Below are 25287 nucleotides of genomic sequence, written 5' to 3'. Positions count from 1 at the left end.
ACTGTGGTGTTGGAGAAGACTCTTGAGAGTCCCTTGGACTGCAAGGAGATCCAACCAGTCCATTCTGAAGGAGATCAGCCCTGGGATTTCTTTGGAAGGAACGATGCTAAAGCTGAAACTCCAGTAGTTTGGCCACCTCATGCGAAGAGTTGACTCATTGGAAAAGGCTCTGATGCTGGGAGGGATTGGGGGCAGGAGGAGAAGGGGACAACAGAGGATGAGATGGCTGGATGGCATCACTGACTCCATGGACGTTGAGTCTCAGTGAACTCCGGGAGTTGGTGATGGACAGGGAGGCCTGGCGTGCTGTGATTCATGGGGTCGCAGAGAGTCGGACACGACTGAGCGACTGAACTGAAGAGAGACTCTTGGAGAGTTAAGCAGAGAGAGATTTAAGGGTTTTCAGTTTAGGAAATATGCTATGTGATAGTCCAGGGATGCAAGAAGGCATGGGGAACAGTTGTGTTCTGATCCAGGTGGGGGATAACATGAGGGCTTACAATGGCATCTGGATGAAGATGAGGATAGGTACTTACCTTATACTAAGGTAAGCAAAGGTGATGAAATTTCAGAGCCTATGAAAAGCTTCAACATTCAGAAGGGTGGATGAGTGGGGCCCAAGGAATTTTCGAGAGGTATTTTCAGCCTATAAGTGAGAACTTCAGGATGTGGGTATTTTTCTTAGCAACTGCAGCCTCTGTTGTTTCTAAGAGGATGACTGTCCCCTCCGTCCTCTTTACCTCCCCAGATGTAGGAGTTGTCACGTTGGCTTCACCATGTGGCTGACCTTGTAGGAACTATTAGAGTGGGTGGGACCGTGGGAAACTTGATGAACTCACTGGTCCTTTCTGTGTTGTCCAGTGCGATTCTGAGGACTAGACCCCCATCCACTGAGGTTTGCTCTAGATAACGTGGGAAGAGTTGAACTGTGAATGGAGGGAAGTGCTCATTTCCTTAAACCCGGTTTAAAAGTCCTCATTCTACCAGGAAAAATAGACATCAGTGTTTACCCAGTCGTCTGGGTCCTGTGGACATCTTTACTTTTATTGGAAGTGATTTTATAAATAATACATACATAAGAATAGAAGGACAGTGAAAAACAACTCTCTTGTAAATGTTAACAAGAAATTAAACATGGCAAAGCCACATTTTTACTCTCCTGTTTCCACTTTGCTAGGTATATAAACTAAAATGGACGATATCCTTTGACTACAGGATGTGACCCTGGTACACGTCTTGCTAGTAAATTCTAATTCCAGATTTCAGATACACGTCTAATGGGTTCTAGTTCATCATTCGTTGCTTCTAGTTCTTCTTGACCTCTATTATCAAAACACAAAATTTTTGAAAGCATTTGCAGCTCAGTATTTCGTTGAAGAGAGTATATCCATCTTCTTTGCACCTTGATTGTAAACGTTTTCATTATTAAATTTAGAATGCTTAGTCCAATGAAGTTTTTTCATTCCAAAATCCTTTCTGATCACTCTAGTATGCTCACAAGCCTTTATCATTTATCTGCTTGTGAACCTGCTCAGTAAATCCCATTGTACAATCACATCATAGACAAAAGAATGCTGTTACCCATCCTTTTAGCAAAACAGGATGTTCTGGGTTCTTATGGTTCATTATGATGAAGTCCTCCCAGATGAATGACTAACTTGATGAAAATGCTGTGCTTCCTTTTAGTTTTCAGAAATGATTATTCATTCGTTGATTCTTTTTTGTTTTGCTTTTAAAAAACTATTTAAAAGAATTATAGAAATACAGGCAGCTGTGAAGACAGTTCAGAGAGATGCAAGGTAACTTTGATCCATTTTCCTCAAATGCTTACTTCTTGTGACAGTTCTATGGAATAATGTACAGATTCAAAATCAGGAAGTTGACATTGGTACTATAGGTGTGTATAATTCTATGTCACATTATCACATGTGCAGATTCCTATAACCACTGCTGCTAACACGGTGAACAACAGTTTTATCATCACAAAGACCTCCCTTTGTGCCGCCTGTATCGTCACACCTGCTCCTCCATCCCCCACCACCACTGATTCTTGGCAACAAGTAATCTGTTACCTATCACTATTATTTTGTCATTTTGGAAATGTTATATAAATGGAGTCATACCGTACGTAACCTGTTGAAAGTGACATTTTTCACTCGGCAAAATTGAGGTCCATCCAAGCTGTTGGCTACTTCAGTAGTTCATTCCTTTTTATTGTTGAGTAAGAGTCCATGCTGTGGATGTCAGCTTTGTAGACAGCATGTAGTGGGATCGTGTATTTTAATTCACTATTCCAACCCCTCTTTTAATTGGTATATGTAGAATATTTACATTCTGTGTAATTAGGAATGTCAGGCTTAAAGTCTGTCATTTTATTTTGTTCACTGTTTTTCCTCTCTGTTTTTGTTGTCTTTTTCCTGACTTCTTATGGGCTACTTGAACATTTCTTTTTAAATCCCATTAATATTTTTTTATAGTGTCTCTGAACGTGTCCCTTTTGTACAGATGTTTTACTGGTTGCTTTAGGTATACAATGCACAGACATGACATCACAGTCTACAGCCACTGGCATTCTATCAGTTTATGTGAAATGTAGAAACCTTATCTCCTTTAAAACTCCTTTTCCCTCCCCAGTTTATAATTGGTTTAACAATTTCTTCCACACTGAGAACCAAATCAGATGTTTTTGCTTTCAGTCATCAAACATAATTAAGAAAAACTCAAAAACAGAAGAAACATCCATTGTGTTTCCCTGTATTTTTGCTCTTTTAGGTCCTTCTTTCTTCTTGATATTCCAAGATTTCTTCTGTCATTTACTTTCTCTTTCAAGAACTTTCTCTAGCAATCATGTCAGGGTAGGTTTGCTGATGACAAATTCCACTAGTTTTTCTTTGAGAGTATCTTGATTTCTCCTTCATTCCTTAAGGATAATTTTTCCAGATATGGAAATTGGAGTTGATATTCTTTTTTTTTTTTTTCCCCCAGTAAAGATGGTCCCCAACTTATGATGGTTCTACTTAATGATTTTTTGATGTTGTTCTTGTTCAGTTGCCCAGTCGTGTCTGACTCTTTGCAACCCCATGGACTGTAGCTGGCCAGGTCTCCCTGTCCCTCACTGTCTCTGAACTTTGCCCAAATTCACATCTGTTGTATCAGTGATGCCATCCAGCCATCTCATCCTCTAATGCCGCCTTCTCCTTCTGTTCTCAGTCTTTCTCAGCATTAGGGACTTTTACAATGAGTTGGCTGTTTGCATCAGATGACCAAAATACTGAAACTTCAGCTTCAGCATCAGTCCTTCCAACAAGTATTCAGGGTTGATTTCCCTTAAGATTGACTGGTTTGATCTCCTGTCCAAGGGACTTTCAGAAGTCTTCTTTTTGATGTTATGATGGTGCAAATGCTATACGCATTCAGTAGAAGTCATACTTTGAATTTTCATCTTTCCTGGGCTAGGAATATGCAGTATAATACTTTCACATGATACTGGGCAGTGCCAGAAGCGTGAGCCACAGCTCCCAATCAGCCACTGGATCATGAGGGTAAATAACCGATATACCTACAACCGTGCTGTATCCATACAAACATCCTGCTTTTCACTTTTAGTACAACATTCAACAAATTACCTGAAATATTCTACACTGTTGAAAAATAGGCTTGTGTTAGATGATTTTGTCCAGTTGTAGGCTAATGTGTTTTGAGCACATTTAAGGTAGGCTAGACTAAGCTATGATGTTCAGTAGGTTAGGTGTATTAAATGCATTTTCTACTAATAATGTTTTCAGCTTACACTGGCTTTATTGGGATGTAATTCCATAACAATTCGAGGAAGATCTGTGCTTGAAAATGTAGTGCCACTTCCTTCTGGCTGTCATGGTTTTTGATGAGAAATCTGCAGTCATTCAAAAAATTTTTTTTTTCTAGTAGATAATGTGTCGTTTCTCTCTGACTGCTTTCAAGATGTTTTTGTTCCTAGTTTTTTGATGTTTATTTGTGGCATTTTTTTGACATGGGTTTCTTTGGCTTTATCCTGATTTGGATCTTCTCAGCTTTTTGAATCTTTATGAAGGTTTGTCTCTTGCCAAATTTGGGAAATTCTAACCATCATTTCTTCTAATATTTTTCCCACTCTGCCCTCTCTCTTTTCCTTCTGGGACTCTGATAATATGAATGTTAGATTTTAGATCTTTGGTTTTAGTTCCAAAGGTTTCTGAGCCTCTGTTAATTTTTTTTTTTTTTCCAGTCTGTTTTCTCTTTGTTGTTCAGATTGGGTTATACTGATTATTTTTCTCAAGATTCACCAATATTTTTTGGGGCCCTCTCCATTCTTCTATTGAGCTCATCCATTAAGATTTTTGTTTCAACAATTGTATTTTCTGTTCTAAAATTTTCACTTGTTTTTATAATTTGTCTTCTGTTTCTCTGCTTAAGGTTTCTATTTTTTCCATTTATTTAGTTTGCCTGTTGAAGCATTTTTATGATGGCTGCTTAAAGATCCTTATCAGATAATTCCAACATCTGTGTCATCTTCAGTGTTGGCATATATTGATTGTCCTTTTTCATTCAAGTTGAGCTTTGTCTGTTTATTAACATGATAGGTGACTTCAGTTGTATCCAGGGCATTTGGGGTATTATGAGAATCTGGGTCTTATTTAATTTGTCCATCTTCACTGACCCCCTTCTGACACCATTCTGGGAGGGAAAAAGGGAATGTTACCTCGTTACCACCAGGTGAGGATAGAAGTCCAGTCTTCTTACTTGGCCTCTTCTGATTCCACTCTAGCTGGCAGTGGGAGAGGTCCCACTAACACCTCAAATGGGTATTCATTACTGCTGCAAGTTAAATGAAAGTCCTGGCCTCTCACTCAGTCCTGAGTGTGTGTGTGTGTGTCTGTGTCCTTGTTACAGTTAGGCAGGGGTAGACGTCTAGGCTCCCTTCATGGCTTTTGCCTATAGAGCAGAGATGGGACTTTTTTTTTTTTTAATAGTCTTTGAAATAGAACAGTTATTGTAGAACATTTTTTCTCTCTTACTAGGCCATCCTTGGACTTTGGTAGACAGAGTGAGACTTTCTTGGGGCATTTTTGTGCCCTCTTGTTGGTGTTTCCAGGATGCTGGCTTCTCTGATACCAGTCTGGAGTGTAAGAAGCAGAAAGAAAACTCATGGCACTCACTGTTAGGTAATTCCTTGGGTCCCAGGATCTCTTCTGTCTGCTGTCTTCTTCCTGCTGTGTAGAGTTTTCTGTATGCTTAATATATAATGTGCAGGGTTTTCATTGTAATTAGTGTGAAGGAGCAGGAAATGGCAACCCACTCCAGAGTTCTTGCCTGGAGAATCTCAGGGACAGGGGAGCCTGGTGGGCTTCCGTCTATGGGGTCGCACAGAGTCGGACACGACTGAAGCGACTTAGCAGCAGCAGCAGCAGCAGCAGTGTGAAGGATAGGGAGAAATGTGTCTGCTCTGTTTTGGTCTGTAATTGGAAAGCCTGATCTTGAACCTGAGAAAAGTCATTTAGGATATTGTCATCTAAAGACTTGTAGTATGAGATTTCACTTTTATGATTGAATTGATCAACATTGTTAAGAGTTTACAGTTCCACATTCATGTTCTGATTTATCTTAATCATTATGAAACATTTTCCTCTGGCAGTTTTCTTCTCTTTGCCATGATGAGTACAAGAAGGAAAAATCCTAAATTTTCATTTGTATTCATTAAAGATTACAAAAGACTACAAAGTTAGGGTCTCCAGGCAAGTGGCCTATTTACGTCAATTGGAGAATAAAGTGCTTGGTAATTTGAAACAGACAACAGAGAAAGATATCGTGGAGTGAATGGGGGGGTGGAAATATGTGAAAGAAGAAGTGAGAGGTGTGAAGTTTGTGGCTGAAAATGAAAGGTCCAAAAAGACACAAAGAAGAATTTGAAAAGAGTTTTACAGAAGAATAGGAGGGGGAAAAGGTGGAAAATGAGGAAAAGAGGAAAGTGAGGCGATGGAAGAAAGAATCATGAAATTGGTCATAAAAGGAGTAGTCATGTCCAGGTAGCACATTCATTAGTATAGCCAGTCCACTGGGTAGAATTGATAGAATTGATTAATTACCAGTATTATTATTTTTAAGTAAAGATGATTCTAATGAATAAAATGCTCTGTCTTGAAAGATTCTTCGTAGAAAAATATATACCATTATATATTTCACTCAGTCACCATTATATAATTCACTGACTCTGCGAATTCTCCAGGCCACAATACTGTTGTGGGTAGCCTATCCCTTCTCCAGAGGATCTTCCGAACCCAGGAATCAAATTGGGGTGTCCTACATTGCAGGTGGATTTTTTACCAACTGAGCTATCAGGGAAGCCCCTATATTTTAGAATACAAATGTTTTTTTTTTTTCCTTTTGGGAGCAAAGCGACACCTTTATGGAAAATGTCTGCCAATAAGTTTAAGTTCTAAAGGAAAATAGTTAATAACCATCTGGTGATTTTTACCCTGAGTTCCTTACGGCTTATTGAATTTGACAAAATCAGGTTGCATAAAATCATTTATATTTTTTAGAAGTAAAGAACTGTTGTTATGGCTAAGTACCTTTATCCCAGGTTATGCAAATTATGGTTTTTCTTCTCATTTCACAATGATAATGGACTTTGGGACTTGATAGTAAAATTCCTAAAGAGAGACTACCCTGTCTTCAAGGGAAATCAAGGGAAGTGATTGCAACTATTTAGACGAAGATAATATTTCTAAGAAAGTGTGGGTGATAGGTATATGCAACATCATTTTATATCTTAAGGTTTTGTGCTTTACAAGGTCAGTGGATAGATTTTTACCTGTTAAACCTCTACTTGGAAGTTTGTTTTGTTTTGAATGACGTCATTAATAATTATATTACTTTAGGGGACAACTTACAAATAGTGATCATGTTCCAGAAGACTCTTCAACCATAGCATATCTGTTATTCACTAGGGTCCTGTTGTATAAGCATAGTGAAAACATCATGTAAGGGAACAAATTGAATTATATTCTTTGTTTTAATGTAAATAAAATATATGGTTCTCTATATCTGTGAGCCCCATTTTCCCTTTTGAGTTTAGAAGGGTACAAGTTCTCTTCACAGTTCATGTTTATGTCATGGGTTCTGACTGAAAGACTCCAAAAGTAGGCAGTGATCTTGTTCATTCCTGTAACTCTTAAAAGAGACCTTGGAAATAGGTGTTGGCTGAACATTTCAAAATCCTTTCTGTCCCCAGGTGTAACTTCGGAATTTTTTTTAGAGCGGTGTATTTATTTAGCTGTGTCAGTCTTGGTCGCAGCACATGGGATCTTCGTTGCGGCCCGTGGGCTCTTTAAGCTGTGGTGCTCAGGGTCTTTAGTTGCAGTGCATGGGGTTAGTTGCTCTCTGGCATGGGGCGTCTTAGTTCCCTGACCAGGGATCAAACCTGCGTCCCCTGCATTGCAAGGTGAATTCTTAACCACTGGACCACCAGCAAAGTCCCTGAATTGAGGATTATGGACCTAAAATTTTTGATGAACCCCTCTTCTCCTTGGAGCTCTTAACATCTCATCTCTTGAGAGATGAGAGAAGAGATCTTGGGACCCCAGGAATTACATAACAGTGACTGCCCCGAGTTTTCTTTTTGCTTCTTACATGAGGAGAGAAGGGGGTAGGGGGCAGAACAGTATTAATTTGCAGGCTGCTGGAGTCTAGACCCACGTTGAGAACAGTATTGGGTCTGTCAGTGCTACTCACCCAGTGGCTCAGCATCAACTTGGAGCTTGTTAGAGATTCTCAGGCCCTGTGTCAGACTGGAGAAGGAAATAGCAATCCACTCCAGTATTCTTGCCTGGAAAATCTCATGGACCAAGGAGCCTGGCGGGCTACAGTTCATAGCATCACAAAGAGTCGGATACAACTGAGCATACACATGTCAGACCTACTGAATCAGAATCTTTGGAGGATGGGGCCCGAATTTTATGTTTGACAGGCTCTTTCTGGTGGTTCTGATGCACAAAAAGATTAGAGAAACAGTGAGATACCACATCTTGTTTGTAATTTTTAGCTATCCATTCTCCTTAGAAATGTCTTCAGTTTCTGTTCTTATAACCTGTTTCATTCAGTCTCCTGTCTTTGACTTTTCTAGGCTTTTAGTCTCCTAAACTATCTTCTGAATCCAGTTCTTTCATTTTTTTCTTTAAGAGATCTGTTCATGGGAAAGTGTCCATAATTTCATGTAGGCCTTCTCCTTTCTGTTTAAAAATGGTTGTATAAGAATGGTGAATGTGGAATAAGATGTTGTCAAAAGCAGTGACTTCCTGAAGTGTGCAGCTTGTTAAATTTTAGAATCTGTTACAGGGAGTTTTTCATATATTTAAGAAAAATTTTTTCTGTATGAAATAGTTCAGTGTGGTTACCAAAGAACAGAGGGATGGATCAGATGGTTTGTCAACCTTCTTTCCAGTGCCAGAATTTTATTATTTAATAAATACTAAAATAATTTAAAAGTACGTTTAATTTTTGATAATTTTAATTTTAACATAAAAAGCCAGTTTTTAAATGTTAAATTAAGTAGTGCCGCCCAACATCTTGCTGATAACAATGAAAAAAATGTTTTCTGTTTGACTTTTATGTACTACATATTGGATATTAGTTATTAGTGCTTCTTTATGTTTTCATCTGTAGATTTATAGATTTATTATTTATTTATAGATTTTTAAATTGAATTGTTGAGTCTGAAGCTATTATTGTTGAACCGTATGAAATTACCATTTTTTTTGGTCAGAAATGCTCAAACACTGGCAATTTTATATGGTTCAGCTAGTAATTCTTTGAAAACCTAAAGGTACTGTTTTCATTAGACAACTGACTTGATTACTGATTTGAAGAAATGAAAGTGGTTTCTTTAGAAATTTTGTATGTTTCAGATTCTTAGGTTCACGGAATGTGATTTATACTTTTAATGTCTAATGTGGGTATGTGCTTTTCTACAATTAAGAAAAAAGAAGCTAGATTCAGTCTTCAGTAAAAACAAACCAGTGACCGAAACCAGGGACTTTCAGTAAGGTTGTGTAAAAGTTCCCTCATGGCTTCCTGCCGGCTTCTCCCATAGAAACTGATTGATATGATTCAAAGAAATACAAAAATAAAAATTTTGTCAGTAACATTGAAAACAGGACATCATCAAACACATATCACTAATTTGATGGAGTTTTTTCTCTATTATGATAGAGTTTGAACTTTTTCTGAGAGCTGGTAAGCCACTCTCCCCAAGAGAGTAGGGTGGTACTATGGAAAATATGCGTGGAGAAAATTCTGGAAGTCACTTGTAATGCTGTGTTCGGGTGGACAGTGGAGGATACTCTGGGAGGGATGGTTGTAGGAAAACCATGTGTGACTGTTCCCTGATTAGAACAGTCAGTGGTGTCCCTTGGAATTCCAAGCAGGACTAGCTGAGAGCTTTACTGCACAAAGTCTTAAGTTAGGTAGTGTAGACTTGCTCTGATGTCATGGAGAGAACACTTTTTAAAATTTATTGTATTAAAGTGTACTTGATTTACAGTGTTGTGTTAGTTTCAGGTGTACAGCAAACTGATTTAGTTATACACATACATACACACATTCCTGTTTAGTATTGTTTTTCATTATGGTTTATCACAGGGTATTGAATAGAGGTCCCTCTGCCCTACAGTAGGACCTTATTGTTTATCCAGTCTCTATAATAGTTTGTATCGGTTAATCCCAAACTCCCAAGAGAGAACACTTTTAATATGAAAGGGTGGAGTTAGAAGCAAAGAACAGACAGGAGATGACCCATTTTGAGCACTTTGATAGCTATATGCTGTGGAGTAAGAGTAGCCGTAGTGTCTGAATCTGAAAGAAAATATGTGTGACTCTCAACCCAAGACATCTTTTCAAAAGCATGGCTTTTGAAAGCCAAAGTATGGGGTGCAGATTGGAATTTGGAGTGGGGGTTTTTCCTCTGCTGGCACTGGCTGGTCTCCCTGCTTGGTGAGGCTGGCCTCTGGGAAGGTAGTTTGCAAAAGTACCAAGACGTGCATGAGGGCAGAGAGCGGCCTCAGGTCCACATCCCTCCTACCACAAAAGAGCTGCTGAAAGACCGAACCTGTATGCCATCCCATCCTCCTGCTTACTTTTAAAAAACTTCTTATTTTTAAAAAAGTTTCAACTAAGATGAAGTTATAACTTCTCTATGCATTTTGCGTATTGTGAACCTGTTGCCTCTTATTGTTTTATCTATCTGTAGAAACTTGTTTCTTTTCAGAACCAGGTGAAAGTTCATTACAGAAATCATGCCTTTTTACTCCTGAATAATTTTATTTCCTAAGAACAGGGAATTCTCTTATGACAGTCAGGTGTCAAGTCTTAAAAATTTATGCACCATGTTGCATACTCTGTAGTCTTCTTTTTTTAAAAAAAAAATCTTTTCGCCACACCACGACGCATGTGGTATCTTAGTTCCCTGACCAGGGATGGAACCTGCGTCCCCTGCATTGGAAGGTGGAGTCTTAACCACTGGGCTGCTGGGGAAGGCCCTGTCATCCGTCTTCTACTGGTTTGTCCCAATAGTGTTCTTTATAGCATTTTTTTCCCTGTTCCGGATCCCATCCAGGACTGTCATTTGTATTTAGTTGTATCACACATTGTTTGCCTTTCTCTGTCTTGCATCCATGTTTGATTCTCACTCGAATTTGTTATTGCTTGGACAGTTGCAGAGGGGTGATTTTCTAACATTCATCCTTTTTTCATAATTTATAAGCTGGCATTCCACTGTAAGAAACACTTTTCCATCATCTGTTAATTGTTATTGATTAAAATGGACTCAAGATTCTTACTTTATTTAGTAAGTTAGAAGTCATTACTATCAATATTTGTTTTAATACTTAAATTGCCCTGAATTTGGCCAGTGAGAGCCCCTCGGGGAGCTTCCTGTGTCCTTTTGACATATCCTGTCTTGTTCTTTAAGTTGAAGTATATTCTTTCTTTCTTTATTTGGCCATACTGCAGAGCATGTGGGATCTTAGTTCCCCAACCGAGGATCCAACCCCCTGCATTGAAAGTGCAGAGTCTTAACCACTGGACCACCATGAATTCCCTTGGCCTGCTTTTCTTTTTTAAATAACATTTTCTTACTTGACCCAAGTGTGCTCCAAGTTTATCTTAAAGTTATTTCTTCAAGGGTTCTAATCCTTTGTTAGTGGCAGGGGTCTAGAAGCCACTGTCTGGCACCTTGTAGGTGGTAAGAGGGAACGAGGGGAAGAACTCAAGGATAGTTCACGCATGCTAATTTTGGACACAGTCTGCTTGGTGTGGTCAGCCTTTTCCCCACTGTCTGCACCTGGCAGTCAGCATGGTTTTCATTTCTAGAGCCATAGAGTGCATTCTCATCTCAGAGTAAGTTCCTCATTGCTGCTTCTAGATTTTTTTGACCCTTTAAAAACATTCTTCTACATGAATTTTAGAATGACATGTCAAAAATGAAGTTCCAAATTTTTTTGCTATTTTGAAAGGCGTTGCATTTATTATTTAGCTTAGCGTAGGGTCTATCTTTTTTATTTTTTGCAAGATTGGGTTTCCCACTTAGAATTAATAACTGAGTTAATTTTTTTCTTCCATTACAGGCTCTAGGAAAAGGCTTATAGATTTTTTTAAATTTAATTTTTTAGGCATTTAGTTTTTTATCACATAACTCTTGAGTGCCTCTTACAGTATAATTGTTAATAGTTTTGTGTTTGTGAATAGTACTTGTATAACATTTCTTTTGTTGTAAATGTACATGTATGGAAAAGTACCTAGACCATGAGTATATAGTAATGAATTTTATATAAGCCAGGCCAATGACTTGAACCTTGTTGGCACCTTGAGACTCCCCGTATACCCTTTCCTAGTCACAACTCTTGCCTCCTTCCTTCCCTCCTACAGCCAGCAAATTAAGAAACTAAAGCTGTTTACATTGTTCAATACAAGGAAACATGACAGTTAAGCAGGAAGACCTTATTTGCCACAAAATTCTTACGTGATATCTACTGTGTGGTCCTTTACGTGAGGGACAAGGAATAAGGCAATTGACTGTTTTTAAGACTAGCTTTATGAAACAGGCAGATTTCTGTTCCTTCTGTTTCTTACTGAGTCCATCCTTAAGTAAAACTGAGATTACAATATGAATTAAAAGTAGTCTTTCCAAGATTTGTTTCATTTAGATGTCAAATTAGTAGTAGCCTTAGATTATCTAGCTTGATAGAGATGCCAAAACCGTTCTGATTTCTCTTGTTTAATGAGGTTGTGGAAATTGCTTCACCAGCCTCAGCTTCCTTTCAGTGCTGCTGATCAAGATAAATGCATGGTTTCTTTTCTGCGATCTCTCAGATTTTGGTGTCCGTTCTGTCCTGGGGCCTCTTATACACAGTGTACTTCATATTGAGCTCTCTTGTTCTGTTATTTCAGTGTCTACATTTACCCCCTTGTATTTCCCAGAGTAGGCTTTCTTGGCATGCGACTGTCTCAAATTCAAGTAACTGACTTTTTAAAAAATTGTGTTTATGTTTTTGGCTACACCTCTTAGTTGCAGCATGTGGGATCTAGTTCCCTGACCAGGGATCAAACCCAGGCCCCCTGCATTAGGAGAGCGGAGTCTTAGCCACTGGATCACAGGGAAGTCCCTGAAATAATTGACTGTTGTCCTCTTACATCCACCTGAGTGATTTGTTAGGCATTAGGAATTTGACCCCAGTCTGGCCTGGGGAAATTTTTGCAGAATAGAAAGTACAGAAGAAATAGCCTATGGAAATGGACGGTTATGCTATAAACGTTATATTTATTATATTATTAGATATATTATCATCAGTTTCAATGATCCGTCTCTACCTTCATACAAATAGGGTCTTTATGGTTGTCTCTACCTTTTAAGAAATGATGTTGGTATCATGCTTGAAGTGTTAGTTCCAAAAACATTGTCTTTTTCTCCCTATCTTTAGCTTTCCAAAGTGCTAATTAGAAAGTGCTCACATCCTTACAGATATTGATAGCACTCTGTTACTGGTGGCTTTGTCGCTACTTTGTTAGTTCAGACTCTTTTTTATTTTCAGTTCTGTCTCAGTGAATTCAAAAATGAGTATCTGTTTCTGAAAAGTGCAGCTTTAAAATTTCTGCTGTTCCAGTTCAGATTTGATTATAATGGTGTTTTTATGTGTTTTTTTAAGAAATGCACTAATAATGTCTAGTTTTGTTTTTAGAAAAAGTGATTGCTTATCAACGAGAATTTCTTGCTCTGAAAGAACGTCTCCGAATAGCTGAACATCGAATCTCTCAGCGCTCTTCTGAGCTCAGTGCCATTGTACAGCAATTCAAGCGTGTAGAAGCAGAAACAAACAGGAGTAAGGATCCAGTGAATAAATTTTCAGGTACAGGCACTGTTTTTTGTTTTATGGACAGATTATATTTTCAGAGAGTCGCGTGAACTACTCTCTTTGAAAGCTGTCAACGGTTGCTTACCAGCCAGCATTTATTAACCTCTACAGAGAGAAAAATCACCACGTAAAACTCTTTCTGTTGTTGTTAATTATAAAGCAAGTTCATTAATTGCTAAATTTGATTTAAAGAGAGTAATATTAAGTTACATTTCAGTTATATACGTTTCATTGACAATAGTGAAGAAACAGCCTCTTTTTAAAAACATAGAATATGAGGCTAAAATTTAACTTGGTGTTTATGATCCTTTCTGTTGTGACCTGTATGGACTTCAGATGAACTCTGGGGAATCTTTGAGCTATTTGAAACAAGTAGCGCTCTTAAATATGACTTACAAGAAATAAAAAAGACATAGTTTTACAATGGGTACTTTGAATTCATAAAAGTTAAATTCCTAAAAGGGAAATTACTGAACAATAGGATAAAATGTTTTCAGGTTTTTTATGCTGTTCTGAATAGCTGAAACATTTATTATATTATCACCACAATTTTAATATATAATCTGCTAATTTAATTTGAAGGTGAATATTGTTGTCTTCTAATTTGTAGTTGTTGCTTTAACATAAGATTAAACTTGAATTTCGTGTATGATAGTCCTTTTGCATTTCTTCTGTGAAATTTTGGTTCTGAATTTTTGGAATATTTTAATGGAGTTTTCATATTGTTCTATATGAAATTGTTGTCGAGGCTACCAGTCCTTCCTGCTTACTTTCTTATGTCAAAAGTTAAGTTCTAGTTCAGTGGAATTTTAAATCAATATTCCTTATCCTATCAAGGTTTTATTTTTATATTAAGTGGTTCATTGGTTCCTCTCATAAAAACCGAAAAATGATTTAAAAGTTATGAACAGTACCAAAGATTGTCAACTTGTGCTGTTTAAATTATTGTACTTGAATTAAAAGAAGAATCTTCCATGTGAAATTTTGGGCAAATGTAGTTGCATAAAAAAGTGGAAGCTACTGGTGGTGGTTGTATTTATTATTATTACATTTTATGAATGGGTCCCTTGTTTAAAGTCTGTCCCCTTGGGCTCGAGTTCTGACATATTACAAAGATGAGGAGTTCATGTCCCACCTTTTCATAGTACTTTAACTCACATTTTTAGCTTTGTTTAGACTATTCTCAATATCATGACTCTGTGAGACTCTGGTTGCAAGTGTCCATGGAAATCTGACTCACCACAGCATGAGAGAAAAATTTAGGAGAGAAAATTCTTTTAGTTTTCATATATTTTTACTGCTGTCTTGGTAGCATCCATAACATCTAAAAGTAAGATATTAGCATGGAATGATTATACTTCTGTGTTTCAGATGATACCCTAAAGATATTAAAGGAGTTAACAAGCAAAAAGTCTCTCCAAGTGCCAAGTATTTATTATCATTTGCCTCATTTATTGCAAAATGAAGGAAGCCTTCAACCTGCCGTGCAGATCGGAAATGGACGAACAGGAGGTATGTTTATTTTGTTTCCCGTTGTAGCTGCGTTGCTGGTCAGAATTGTGTCTTGGGGTATTATGTGGTATTAACTTTACTGAGGCTTTCAATGGCTAAGTCAAATATCTCTTTGTAAATGTCACATTGCACTTGAAAATACGCAGGTTATTTTCAAATATCTTTTGATACTGATTTCTAACATTAATCCACAGTGATAAGAACACACTGTATGATTTCAGTACCTTTAGACCATAAAATTGTTTTTTATCCCTGGATATATTCCAGTGTCTCCTAGTTTATAGTCTATGGGAACTTGAATTTGTAACATACTATTGTGTGAAAATTGTATAAATCTTAATTATGTTCAGTTGGTTCACGGTACTTTTCAGGTCTACTATATCCTTCTACATTTCTGTCTCTTCATTCTATTAATTTTTGAGAGTTTGATATTGCAACTGCAACTAAAATCTTAATTTTCTAATTAAAAATAATTTAAAAATAAGAGGAAAAAAGAAAAATGCACATTACTACTCTTAGTTGAATAGTCTCCATTTAAATAGTTACAAGCAAATTAAGTATTTGTATATTATATAAATAAAATTAATTTATACCAGCATCCTCGTGCAAAAGAGCCATTTGTGAATCTTGTAGCATTCAATATGCTTACTAATAAAACTTTAATAAAAGTTTTAGTTTATTAAAAAAAAAAATCACCATCTGGATAAGATGCCATAGCCATTTCATGCATTTGTTGTTTTAGACTATTTATTTATTAATAAGAATCAAATCAAAAGAAAGTAGAAGTGTTTTTAAAGTTATTTAAAACCTCTAAGGTCTCTTATAGGTTCTTTTATAGTCAGTTCTTGTTTCATGAATGTGACATTCTCTCTCTTTTTTGAAGTTGCTTTTTCTATCCCATTTGTTAAAGATTTTTTTCATCATAAATATAATAAAATCTTAGTCAACCAGCCTCTCAGCAGTTAACATTCTTATTAAGCTGAAACTGTTTTCTAAAGATAGAAAAAGCAGACAACTTGGGGGAAAACGACCAAGAGAATCTGCAGATTTTCTTTAAAAATCTTCGTTCCTAAATCTTTAGGCAATGGTTCTTAATATTTTTAAAGTAATACAACCCTTTAGTTATGTTAGGAAAGCTATTAACCTTCTACTTAGAAACATGCTCCTAGAAAAGTAATTTTATATGTAATTTCTGGGGTTTTGTGGAGCCCTAAAACCTATCTAGGCACTATACATGAAGAACTTCAGTTTATTTATTTTAATTATTTTTTTGTGGACTCCCCAGTGAGCGTTTTTTTTAATTTTTAAATTTTTTGGCCACACCACTTGGCGTATGGGACCGAACCTCCTCCCCATGCGTTGAAAGCACAAAGTCTTAACCACTAGACTGCCAGAGAAGTTCCCAGGAGCTTCAGTTGTTTCAGATCAAAGAAAACTGCTTTTTGCTTACAATTCTGTTCTTCCGAGGTCAGGCTGATTAAGGAACACTACTCAGACCAGCATATCCTTCTAAGGGTAAGGAGGGAGAAGATGGTCAGGGCAGCTACTGACCTCCTCAGGAAAGGAATTCTCACATCCACCCATCCTCCCGCAGATTTAGATCTGCAATAAACAGGCACAGCGAGCACAGATGGATCAAAGGCTGTCTTGTATAACGAGGGTTCCCAGATAGTTAAGAAAACCAACATCATGAATGACTTAATGACTCACAGAGCAAGCAGACTATAATATTAAGACATATTTTCAGAGGGATTAGAGATGAAAGCTCATAAGTGACTATTTATAAAAGGATCGGTTAGACATTTTTGTGTTTTTATTTTGATATTTGTATTTTAAGTTTGCATATTGTAAGGATAGATACAGCTGAAGATCAAATTAGTGATCAGAAAGATTGAGCTGGCTGTGGAATCCTTCTGGAATGCAACATAAAGGATACAAAGAGTTCAGACCAACATTCTGACATTTATCTAAAAAGGAATATGAGAAAGAGAACAAAGAGAGTGAGGGGGAGAAATAATCAAATAAATAGTAGAAGAAAATTTCTTTGATTGAAGAAACACATGTGTCTTCAGATGAAGGACTCACTGCTGGGCAAGGTGGTTGAAAAAAGACCCTCCACAGGTTACCTATCAGAATGGCATTACTGATTGGTAGAGGACAGTGGGTAATTCTTTAAATATTTGCTGAAGTTAAAAGAAAAAATGGGGAGACTCCTCTGGGTGTCCAGTGGCTCAGACTGTGTGCTCCCAATGCAGGCGGCCCGGGTTAGAGCCAGATCCCACATGCCTCAACTAAGAGTCAACATGCCATGCCTAAAGCTTGTGGCAACTGCAGGCTGCAACCAAGACCCAGAGCAGCCAAAAAAAATCCATGCGCTTGTGTGAGTTTTGTTACACAAAATCAGAAGTGATTCCTAGTCTTGTGATCCTCCTCCTACTACAGGAAGAATGCTTTAGTCAAATAATCAATTATATAAACAGTTGTACAGTTAAACAATGTTAATGATGTGAAGGATGATTTGAGAATGAATAGAAAGACTATTAAAGAGTTTAGTCTTGAAAAATACATTTGACCTGAGATCAGAGGAGTAGGTCGTTTACTGGTAAAGATGGGTGAATTAGTTTCCTGTTGCTGTGTGGCACCTTACCACAAGCTTGGCGACTTGAGACCACACAAATTTATTATCTTATATTTCGGGAGGTCAGAAGTCCCAAAATTAGTGTGTCAACAGGAGCGTGTTTCCTTTGGAAGCTCTGGAGGAAAGTCGATTTCTTTGTCTTTTCCAGCTTCTAGAGACACCTTCGTTTTTTAGTCTGTGGGCCCTTTTATCTTCAGAGCATAGCATCTTCAGATTTCCCCCTGAATCTGACCCTTTAGCTTCATTGCTACACCTTAGAGCAGTGCAGATCACTGGGCTATGCCAATACCTAAGGTAAAAACTGTTAGGGCTTTCATAGTTTACTTGGTACCTCGGTCGTGTAATCTTTTCCCACAGATCTAACAGGTAGTTCTGTGAGTAAAGGAAACCACACAGTTGCTCTGTGATCCGTTTCCAATGAGTCATTTAGTTTTTAACAAACTGAGTAATTGAAGAAATGCCAAATTAAGGTTGTTCTTGATTTTTAAAGGAAATAAGTACTCGATTGAAAACTTGCTAGAAAATTGAAGAAAACTGATACAACTGTTGATATCTCTGTCAGTTTATAAACTCCACGAGGCAGTGGCCTTAGCTATCTCATGACTGTGTTCTATTTTATTGTTTTAGGCGTTTTATTTTGTATTTCAGTTCAGTCGCTCAGTCGTGCCCGACTCTGTGACCCCATGGACTGCAGCACGCTAGGCCTCTCTGTCCATCACCAACTCCCGGAGTTTACTCAAACTCATGTCCATCAAGTCAGTGATGCCATCCAACCATCTCATCCTCTGTCATCCCCTTCTCCACCTGCCTTCAATCTTTCCAAGCATCAGGGTCTTTTCCAATGAGTCAGCTCTTCACATCAGGTGGCCAAAGTATTGGAGTTTCAGCTTCAGCATCAGTCCTTCCAATGACCACCCAGGACTGATCTCCTTTAGAATGGACTGGCTGGATCTCCTTGCAGTCCAAGGGACTCTCAAGAGTCTTCTCCAACACCACAGTTCAAAAGCATCAATTCTTTGGCACTCAGCTTTCTTTACGGTCCAACTCTCACATCCATACATGACTACTGGAAAAACCATAGCCTTGACTAGAAGGACCTTTGTTGGCAAAATAACGTCTCTGCTTTTGAATATGCTATCTAGGTTGGTCATAACTTTTCTCCCAAGGAGTAAGCATCTTTTAATTTCATGGCTGCAGTCACCATCTGTAGTAATTTTGGAGCCCCAAAAAATAAAGTCTACCACTGTTTCCACTGTTTCTCCATCTGTTTGCCATGAAGTGATGGGACCGAATGCCATGATTTTTGTTTTCTGAATGTTGAGCTTTAAGCCAGCTTTTTCACTCTCCTCTTCCACTTTCATCAAGAGGCTCTTTAGTTCTTCTTCACTTTCTGCCATAAGGGTGGTGTCATCTGCATATCTGAGATTATTGATATTTCTCCCAGCAATCTTGATTCCAGCTTGTGCTTCATCCAGCCCAGCGTTTCTCATGATGTACTCTGTATATAAGTTAAATAAGCAGGGTGACAATATACAGCCTTGACGTACTCCTTTTCCTATTTGGAACCAGTCTGTTGTGCCACGTCCAGTTCTAACTGTTGCTTCCTGACCTGCATACAAATTTCTCAAGAGGCAGATCAGGTGGTCTGGTATTCCCAATTCTTTCAGAATTTTCCACAGTTTGTTGTGATCCACACAGTCAAAGGCTTTGGCAAAGTCAATAAAGCAGAAATAGATGTTTTTCTGGAACTCTCTTGCTTTTTCCATGATCCAGCAGATGTTGGCAATTTGGTCTCTGGTTCCTCTGCCTTTTCTAAAACCAGCTTGAACATCTGGAAGTTCACAGTTCACATATTACTGAAGCCTGGCTTGGAGAATTTTGAGCATTACTTTAGCGTGTGAGATGAGTGCAATTGTGCAGCAGTTTGAGCATTCTTTGGCATTGCCTTTCTTTGGGATTGGAATGAAAACTGACCTTTTCCAGTCCTGTGGCCACTGCTGAGTTTTCCAAATTTGCTGGCATATTGAGTGCAGCACTTTTACAGCATCATCTTTTAGGATTTGAAATAGCTCAATTGAAATTCCATCACCTCCACTAGCTTTGTTCATAGTGATGCTTCCTAATGCCCACTTGACTTCACATTCCAGGATGTCTGGCTCTAGGTCAGTGATCACACCATCATGATTATCTTGGTCGTGAAGATCTTTTTTGTACAATTCTTCTGGGTATTCTTGCCACCTCTTCTTAATATCTTCTGCTTCTGTTAGGTCCATACCATTTCTGTCCTTTATTGACCCCGTCTTTGCATGAAATGTTCCGTTGGTATCTCTGATTTTCTTGAAGAGATCTCTAGTCTTTCCCGTTCTATTGTTTTCCTCTATTTCTTTGCATTGAGCACTGAGGAAGGCTTTCTTATCTCTCCTTGATATTCTTTGGAACTCTGCATTCAAGTGGGTATATCTTTCCTTTCCTCCTTTGCTTTTTGCTTCTCTTCTTTCACAGCTATTTGAAAGGCCTCCTCAGATACCCAGTTTGCCTTTTTGCATTTCTTTTTTCTTGAGGATGGTTTTGCTCCCTGTCTCCTGTACAATGTTACGAACCTCCATCCTTAGTTCATCAGGCACTCTATCAGATCTAGTCCCTTGAATCTATTTCTCACTTCCACTCTATAATCTTAAGGGATTTGATTTAGGTCATACCTGAATGGTCTAGTGGTTTTCCCTACTTTCTTCAATTTAAGTCTGAATTTGGCAATAAGGAATTCATGATCTGAGCAACAGTCAGCTCCCAGTCTTGTTTTGCTGACTGTATAGAGCTTTTCCATCTTTGACTGCAAAGAATATAATTAGTCCGATTTTGGTGTTGACCATCTGGTGATGTTCATGTGTAGAGTCTTCTCTTGTGTTGTTGGAAGAGGATGTTTGCTATGACCAGTGTGTTCTCTTGGCAAAACTCTATTAGCCTTTTCCCTGCTTCATTCTGTACTCCAAGGCCAAATTTGCCTGTTACTCCAGGTGTTTCTTGACTTCCTACTTTTGCATTCCAGTCCCCTATAATGAAAAGGATATCTTTTTTGGGTGTCAATTCTATAAGACCTCGTAGGTCTTCATGGCGTCATTCAACTTCAGCTTCTTCAGCATTACTGGTTGGGGCATAGGCTTGGATTACCATGATATTGAATGTTTTGCCTTGGAAACGAACAGAGATCATTCTGTCATTTTTGAGATTACATCCAAGTACTGCATTTTGGACTCTTTTATGATGGCTACTCCATTTCTTCTAAGGGATTCTTGCCCATAGTAGTAGATACAATGCTCAGTGTTACCTGGCAGCCTGGATGGGAGGGGAGTTTGGGGGGAAATGGATACATATGTATGTATCGCTGAGTCCCTTTGCTGTTCACTTGAAAGGATCACAACATTGTTAATTGGCTACACCCAAATACAAAATACTGTTCATGGGGTTCTCAAGGCAAGAATACTGAAGTAGTAAAATTTACCCATTCCAGTCCATTTTAAGTTGCTGATTCCTAGAATGTCGACATTCACTCTTGCCATCTCCTGTTTGACTACTTCCAATTTGTCTTGATTCACATACCTAACATTCCAGGTTCCTGTGCAATATTGCTCTTTAACAGCATCGGACCTTGCTTCCACACCAGTCACATTCACAGCTGGGTGTTTTTTTTTGCTTTGACTCCGTCTTTGGCTCAGCCTTATTTAACTCAATGAAACTTTGAGCCATGCCATGTAGGGCCACCCAAGATGGACAGGTCATGGTGGAGAGTTCTCACAAAATGTGGTCCACCGGAGAAGGGAACAGCAAACCACTTGAGTATAATTACCTTGAGAACCCATAAACAGTATTTTGTATTTCGGTATAGTCAATTAACAATGTTGTGATGGTTTCAGGTGAACAGTGAAGGGACTCAGCGATACATACGTATGTATCCATTTTCCCCCAAACTCGCCTCCCATCCAGTCTGCCGCATAACACTGAGCAGAGTTCCCTGTGCTTACAGTAGGTCCTTGTTGCTTAGCCATTTTAAATATCGCAGTGTGTATGTGTCCATCCCAAACTCCCTCTCTCCTCTTCCCAGCCTTCTCCCCAGCAACCATGAGTTCCTTCTCTAAGTCTGAGAGTTTCTATGTTGTAAGTTGCAACTGTGGTTTTAGATTGTCTGGTACATTACAGACCAGACAGATGTATTACAGATGCACAGTTCATAATTGAATGGGAAATATTGGACAGTGAATCAATGGAACAGAGTACCTAGTCCAGCCCTCGGGCTCTATTTCTGTTTGGCTACTCGACGCACCTTGCTCCTCACGTCAGGATGACGAGTGTGCTCAGTTGCTTCCGACTCCTTGTGACTCCACGGACTGTAGCCCACCAGGCTCCTCTTGTCCATGGGATTTTCCAGGCAAGAATACTGGAGTGGGTAGCCATTCCCTTCTCCAGGAGATCTTTCCATCCCAGGGATTGAAACCAAGTCTCCTGAGTCACAGGAGAATTCTTTACCATCTGAGCCATGAGGGAAGCCCCCACTGGGAGGATGATACGGCCTTATTGTTGATGTTCCTCAAGTTTTTCTTCCGAACTCTGACCCTTTAAAATACTTTCATTTTCTACCTTGTAAACCATAGAAGAAGAATTGTAGCAAACAGGACAGGCTGGGTTATGCGGTGGTAACTAACAACTCCCCAGATTTAATTAATTGAAGGTTTATTTATTTCTGCTCAAAGTACATGTTCATTAGGGTTAGCAGGGGACTTCATGCATCACTGACCACTCAGGATCCAGGCTGATGGAGCAGTTGCCATGTTAAATGTTAAATGGCTGCTCTGCTGAGCAGAAAAGATTTCACACTACAGTTCCAGGTACTCAGGACCTGAGTTACACGTGGTGGTGACTCATTGTTACTAGTCATGTCCTCTCCCCCCAAGTTCCCCAGCCACTCAGGTGGTGCTAGTGGTGAAGAGCCCTCCTGCCAATGCAAGAGAAATAAGAGGCATGGATTGGATCCTTGGGTTGGGAAGAGCCCCTGGAGGAGGGTATGATACTCCAGTATTCTTGCCTGGAGAATCCCATGAACAGCGGAGCCTGGTGGGCTACAGTCCGTGGGGTCACAAAGAGCTGGACACGACTGAAGTGACTTAGCACACAGCATGCACCAAGAGGACTTTACCACACCTCCAGAAAGCAGGAAAGAGCTGTCCTTTTTTTATGGTATTTTGTGAATTACCACTGGCATGGATACTCTTAATTCTGTAGATTTAGCTGAAATTAGTACTTTCCTTTTTAGTGCTTTTGGAGACCTTGAGTGCCTTGATTTAAACTAAAGAATATCTATTTCAGGTCCAAAACAGTCTATTGGGGAAAAATGGCTTCTTCTCTAAACATGCCATCTAACTCTTTGTGTCTATTCTCCACAAAGTTTGGTAACCTTTTAAAATTGCAAATGGATACTGTCACTTCCCCACTTACCACCTTACAATGGCTTTCCCTTGCACAAAACTAAAACTAAATTTAAGGTTATATGTGATCTGATCCTGAACTGATTCGTCTGAGTCTCATCTCATTCTGCTTTGGATACGTTCTATTCTTGCTCTTGCATGACTAGCTTAAGACCACTCTGTCTTCAGCACCCAGCTATTTCCTCATCTTCTTCATCTTCTCTCTCTCATCGTTAATTACCAGCTCAGTTGATATTAGAGAGTCTGTTCATGACTGTACTGTCTGTAGAGGTACCTTTCCTTCCCCTGTCCTCTGCACATTCTTTTTAATATTGCCACGTTTTAAGATTTTTGTTGTTGTTGAGGTGCTAAGTCATGTCTGACTCTTTGTGACCCCATGGACTGAAGCACAACAGGCTCCCCTGTTCTCCACTATCTCCTGGTATTTGCTTAGATTCCTATCCATTGAGTTGGTGATGCTGTCTAATCATCTGATCCTCCGGCGCCCCCTTCTCCTTTTGCCTTCATTCTTTCCCAGCATCAGGGTCTTTACCATTGAATTGGCTTTTCACATCAAGATTATTAAAAATTGTTTATCTTTTTCCATCCTCTAGAATGTGTTCAGTAAGAAAGGTCCCATGAAGGCAAGGACCTTATCTATGTTGGCTACTCTTATATCCCTAACACCTAGAATAATGCCTTGTGTTTAATGTGGTCAATATGTATGTTCAAAACAAATATAGCACTTCTTTTTTTGAGTCCTTGAAAACTCTTCAGCCCAGAATGAGAGAGAGGATTATGATATTCACACTTGGGGGTTTCCCTTAAGCTATTTGGACCTTAGTATTCTGAACTGCACAATCCTGGTAGTAAAATCATGGACCCATAATCTTTAAGCCTCCTTCTAGCTTTAGAAGTCTATGACCTCTAAGTATTGGGTTGGCCAAAAAGTTCATTTGGATTATGGGAAAAGCTGATATTTTGTAGTACAGTATCTCCAATAAATTGTTACATTATTAAAACTTCATTTAAAATTTTGCAAGCTACTTCTCCACTGATGAATAATGCTTAGGATACTAAGACTTTGAAAGATGTTATTTTTAAAAACATTGTGAAGTACTGTAATATATGTGTTCCTAAATATTACTGTGCTGTGCAGAATTGTGTCATAAAATGCTAAAAATGGGGTTAGGATCACAACACTCAAAAACACTGTCAGTTGCACACGAAGAAAAGATGAGCTAATCAAAGCAGTGGCACGATGTCGCACATACTCAGTGTCAGAGAAATGCGTAAACACTACAAGAAATACCATATTCCATCAATACCTTGTGATGAAGACTTGAGGTTTGCTTGTTGAAGTGGGCTTCGGAGGCACTGCAGCCTGGAAGGTTTTTGTGAAGTGGTGCAAAGTGGGCGGACTGAAATCTGGTGGAAAGTTGTAGCACCAGAAATAGACGGGTGTGGTTCTCAGCGTGCAGTGAAGTGAGACAGCTGTGCATTATTTTTACCCAGTTCACTTTTCTGAACTCAGTCCAAATGGGTACGGTTTTCTGTGCTCACCTAGTAAGTGTTTGTCCCGGGGGGGAATTGCATAAAAGCCAACATAAAATCCACATCATGCTCAGATTGTTCTCTAGTGTATTCATCATGTCGGAAGAATGCTTTAAAACAAGCATTATGGTAGACCTGACTGTGACTTTAAGACTTTAAGTTGCACAAACAGAACACAATTTCCGCATTACCTCACTTAGTTTCTGTAAACATTCACACCTTATGTAGCTGTTGTATAATGATCAAAACCAGGAAATTAGCATTAATGCTGTTAACCTTGGCTCTTACTCAGATTCTGTCATTTTATTACTGTTGTTGCTGTTATTCTGTTCCAGGATCTAACTCAGGGTCCCGTATTTCATGTACTTGTCAGGTCCCCTTAGTCTTCTCCAGTCAAGGACAGTTCCTCATCCTTTCTTTCCTGGTCTTGGTGGAGTATCCCCTGAGTTTGTATTTGTCTGACGTTTCTTCATGGTTAGATTGGGGTTATGAATTTGAAAAAAAGCCACAGAAGGGCTGTTGTGTCCTCCTTAGGGCGCCTCATACATAACATGTGAGGCATTAATTTTTAGGATGTGTTTAATATTTCTAAGTTTCAGTTATATAATAAAATCTGTTGTTTATACTTTACTGTTCATTTTTACTGTGTGGTTTAATGTCTTTCATCTTTATCAGTTCTTTGACATTATTGCTTTCCTTACGAAGA

General features: G+C 38.6%; 1 protein-coding gene across 1 annotated transcript in view; it reads left to right on the top strand.

The window, feature by feature from the left end:
- Positions 1–25287, top strand: part of MGAT4A (mannosyl (alpha-1,3-)-glycoprotein beta-1,4-N-acetylglucosaminyltransferase, isozyme A) — a 121503-nt gene that overhangs the window by 39752 nt on the left and 56464 nt on the right. The window contains exons 2-3 of the mRNA XM_010829619.1: positions 13248–13415; positions 14793–14933. Coding sequence (XP_010827921.1) covers positions 13248–13415; positions 14793–14933 — 309 coding nt within the window. The remainder of the gene's footprint in view (positions 1–13247; positions 13416–14792; positions 14934–25287) is intronic.

The sequence above is a fragment of the Bison bison genome, unplaced genomic scaffold, assembly GCF_000754665.1.
Source record: "Bison bison bison isolate TAMUID 2011002044 unplaced genomic scaffold, Bison_UMD1.0 scf7180017864508, whole genome shotgun sequence".
NCBI lineage: Eukaryota > Metazoa > Chordata > Mammalia > Artiodactyla > Bovidae > Bison > Bison bison.
The sequence above is the reverse complement of the archived record's forward strand: the minus strand, read 5'-3'. Positions and strand labels throughout refer to the sequence as shown.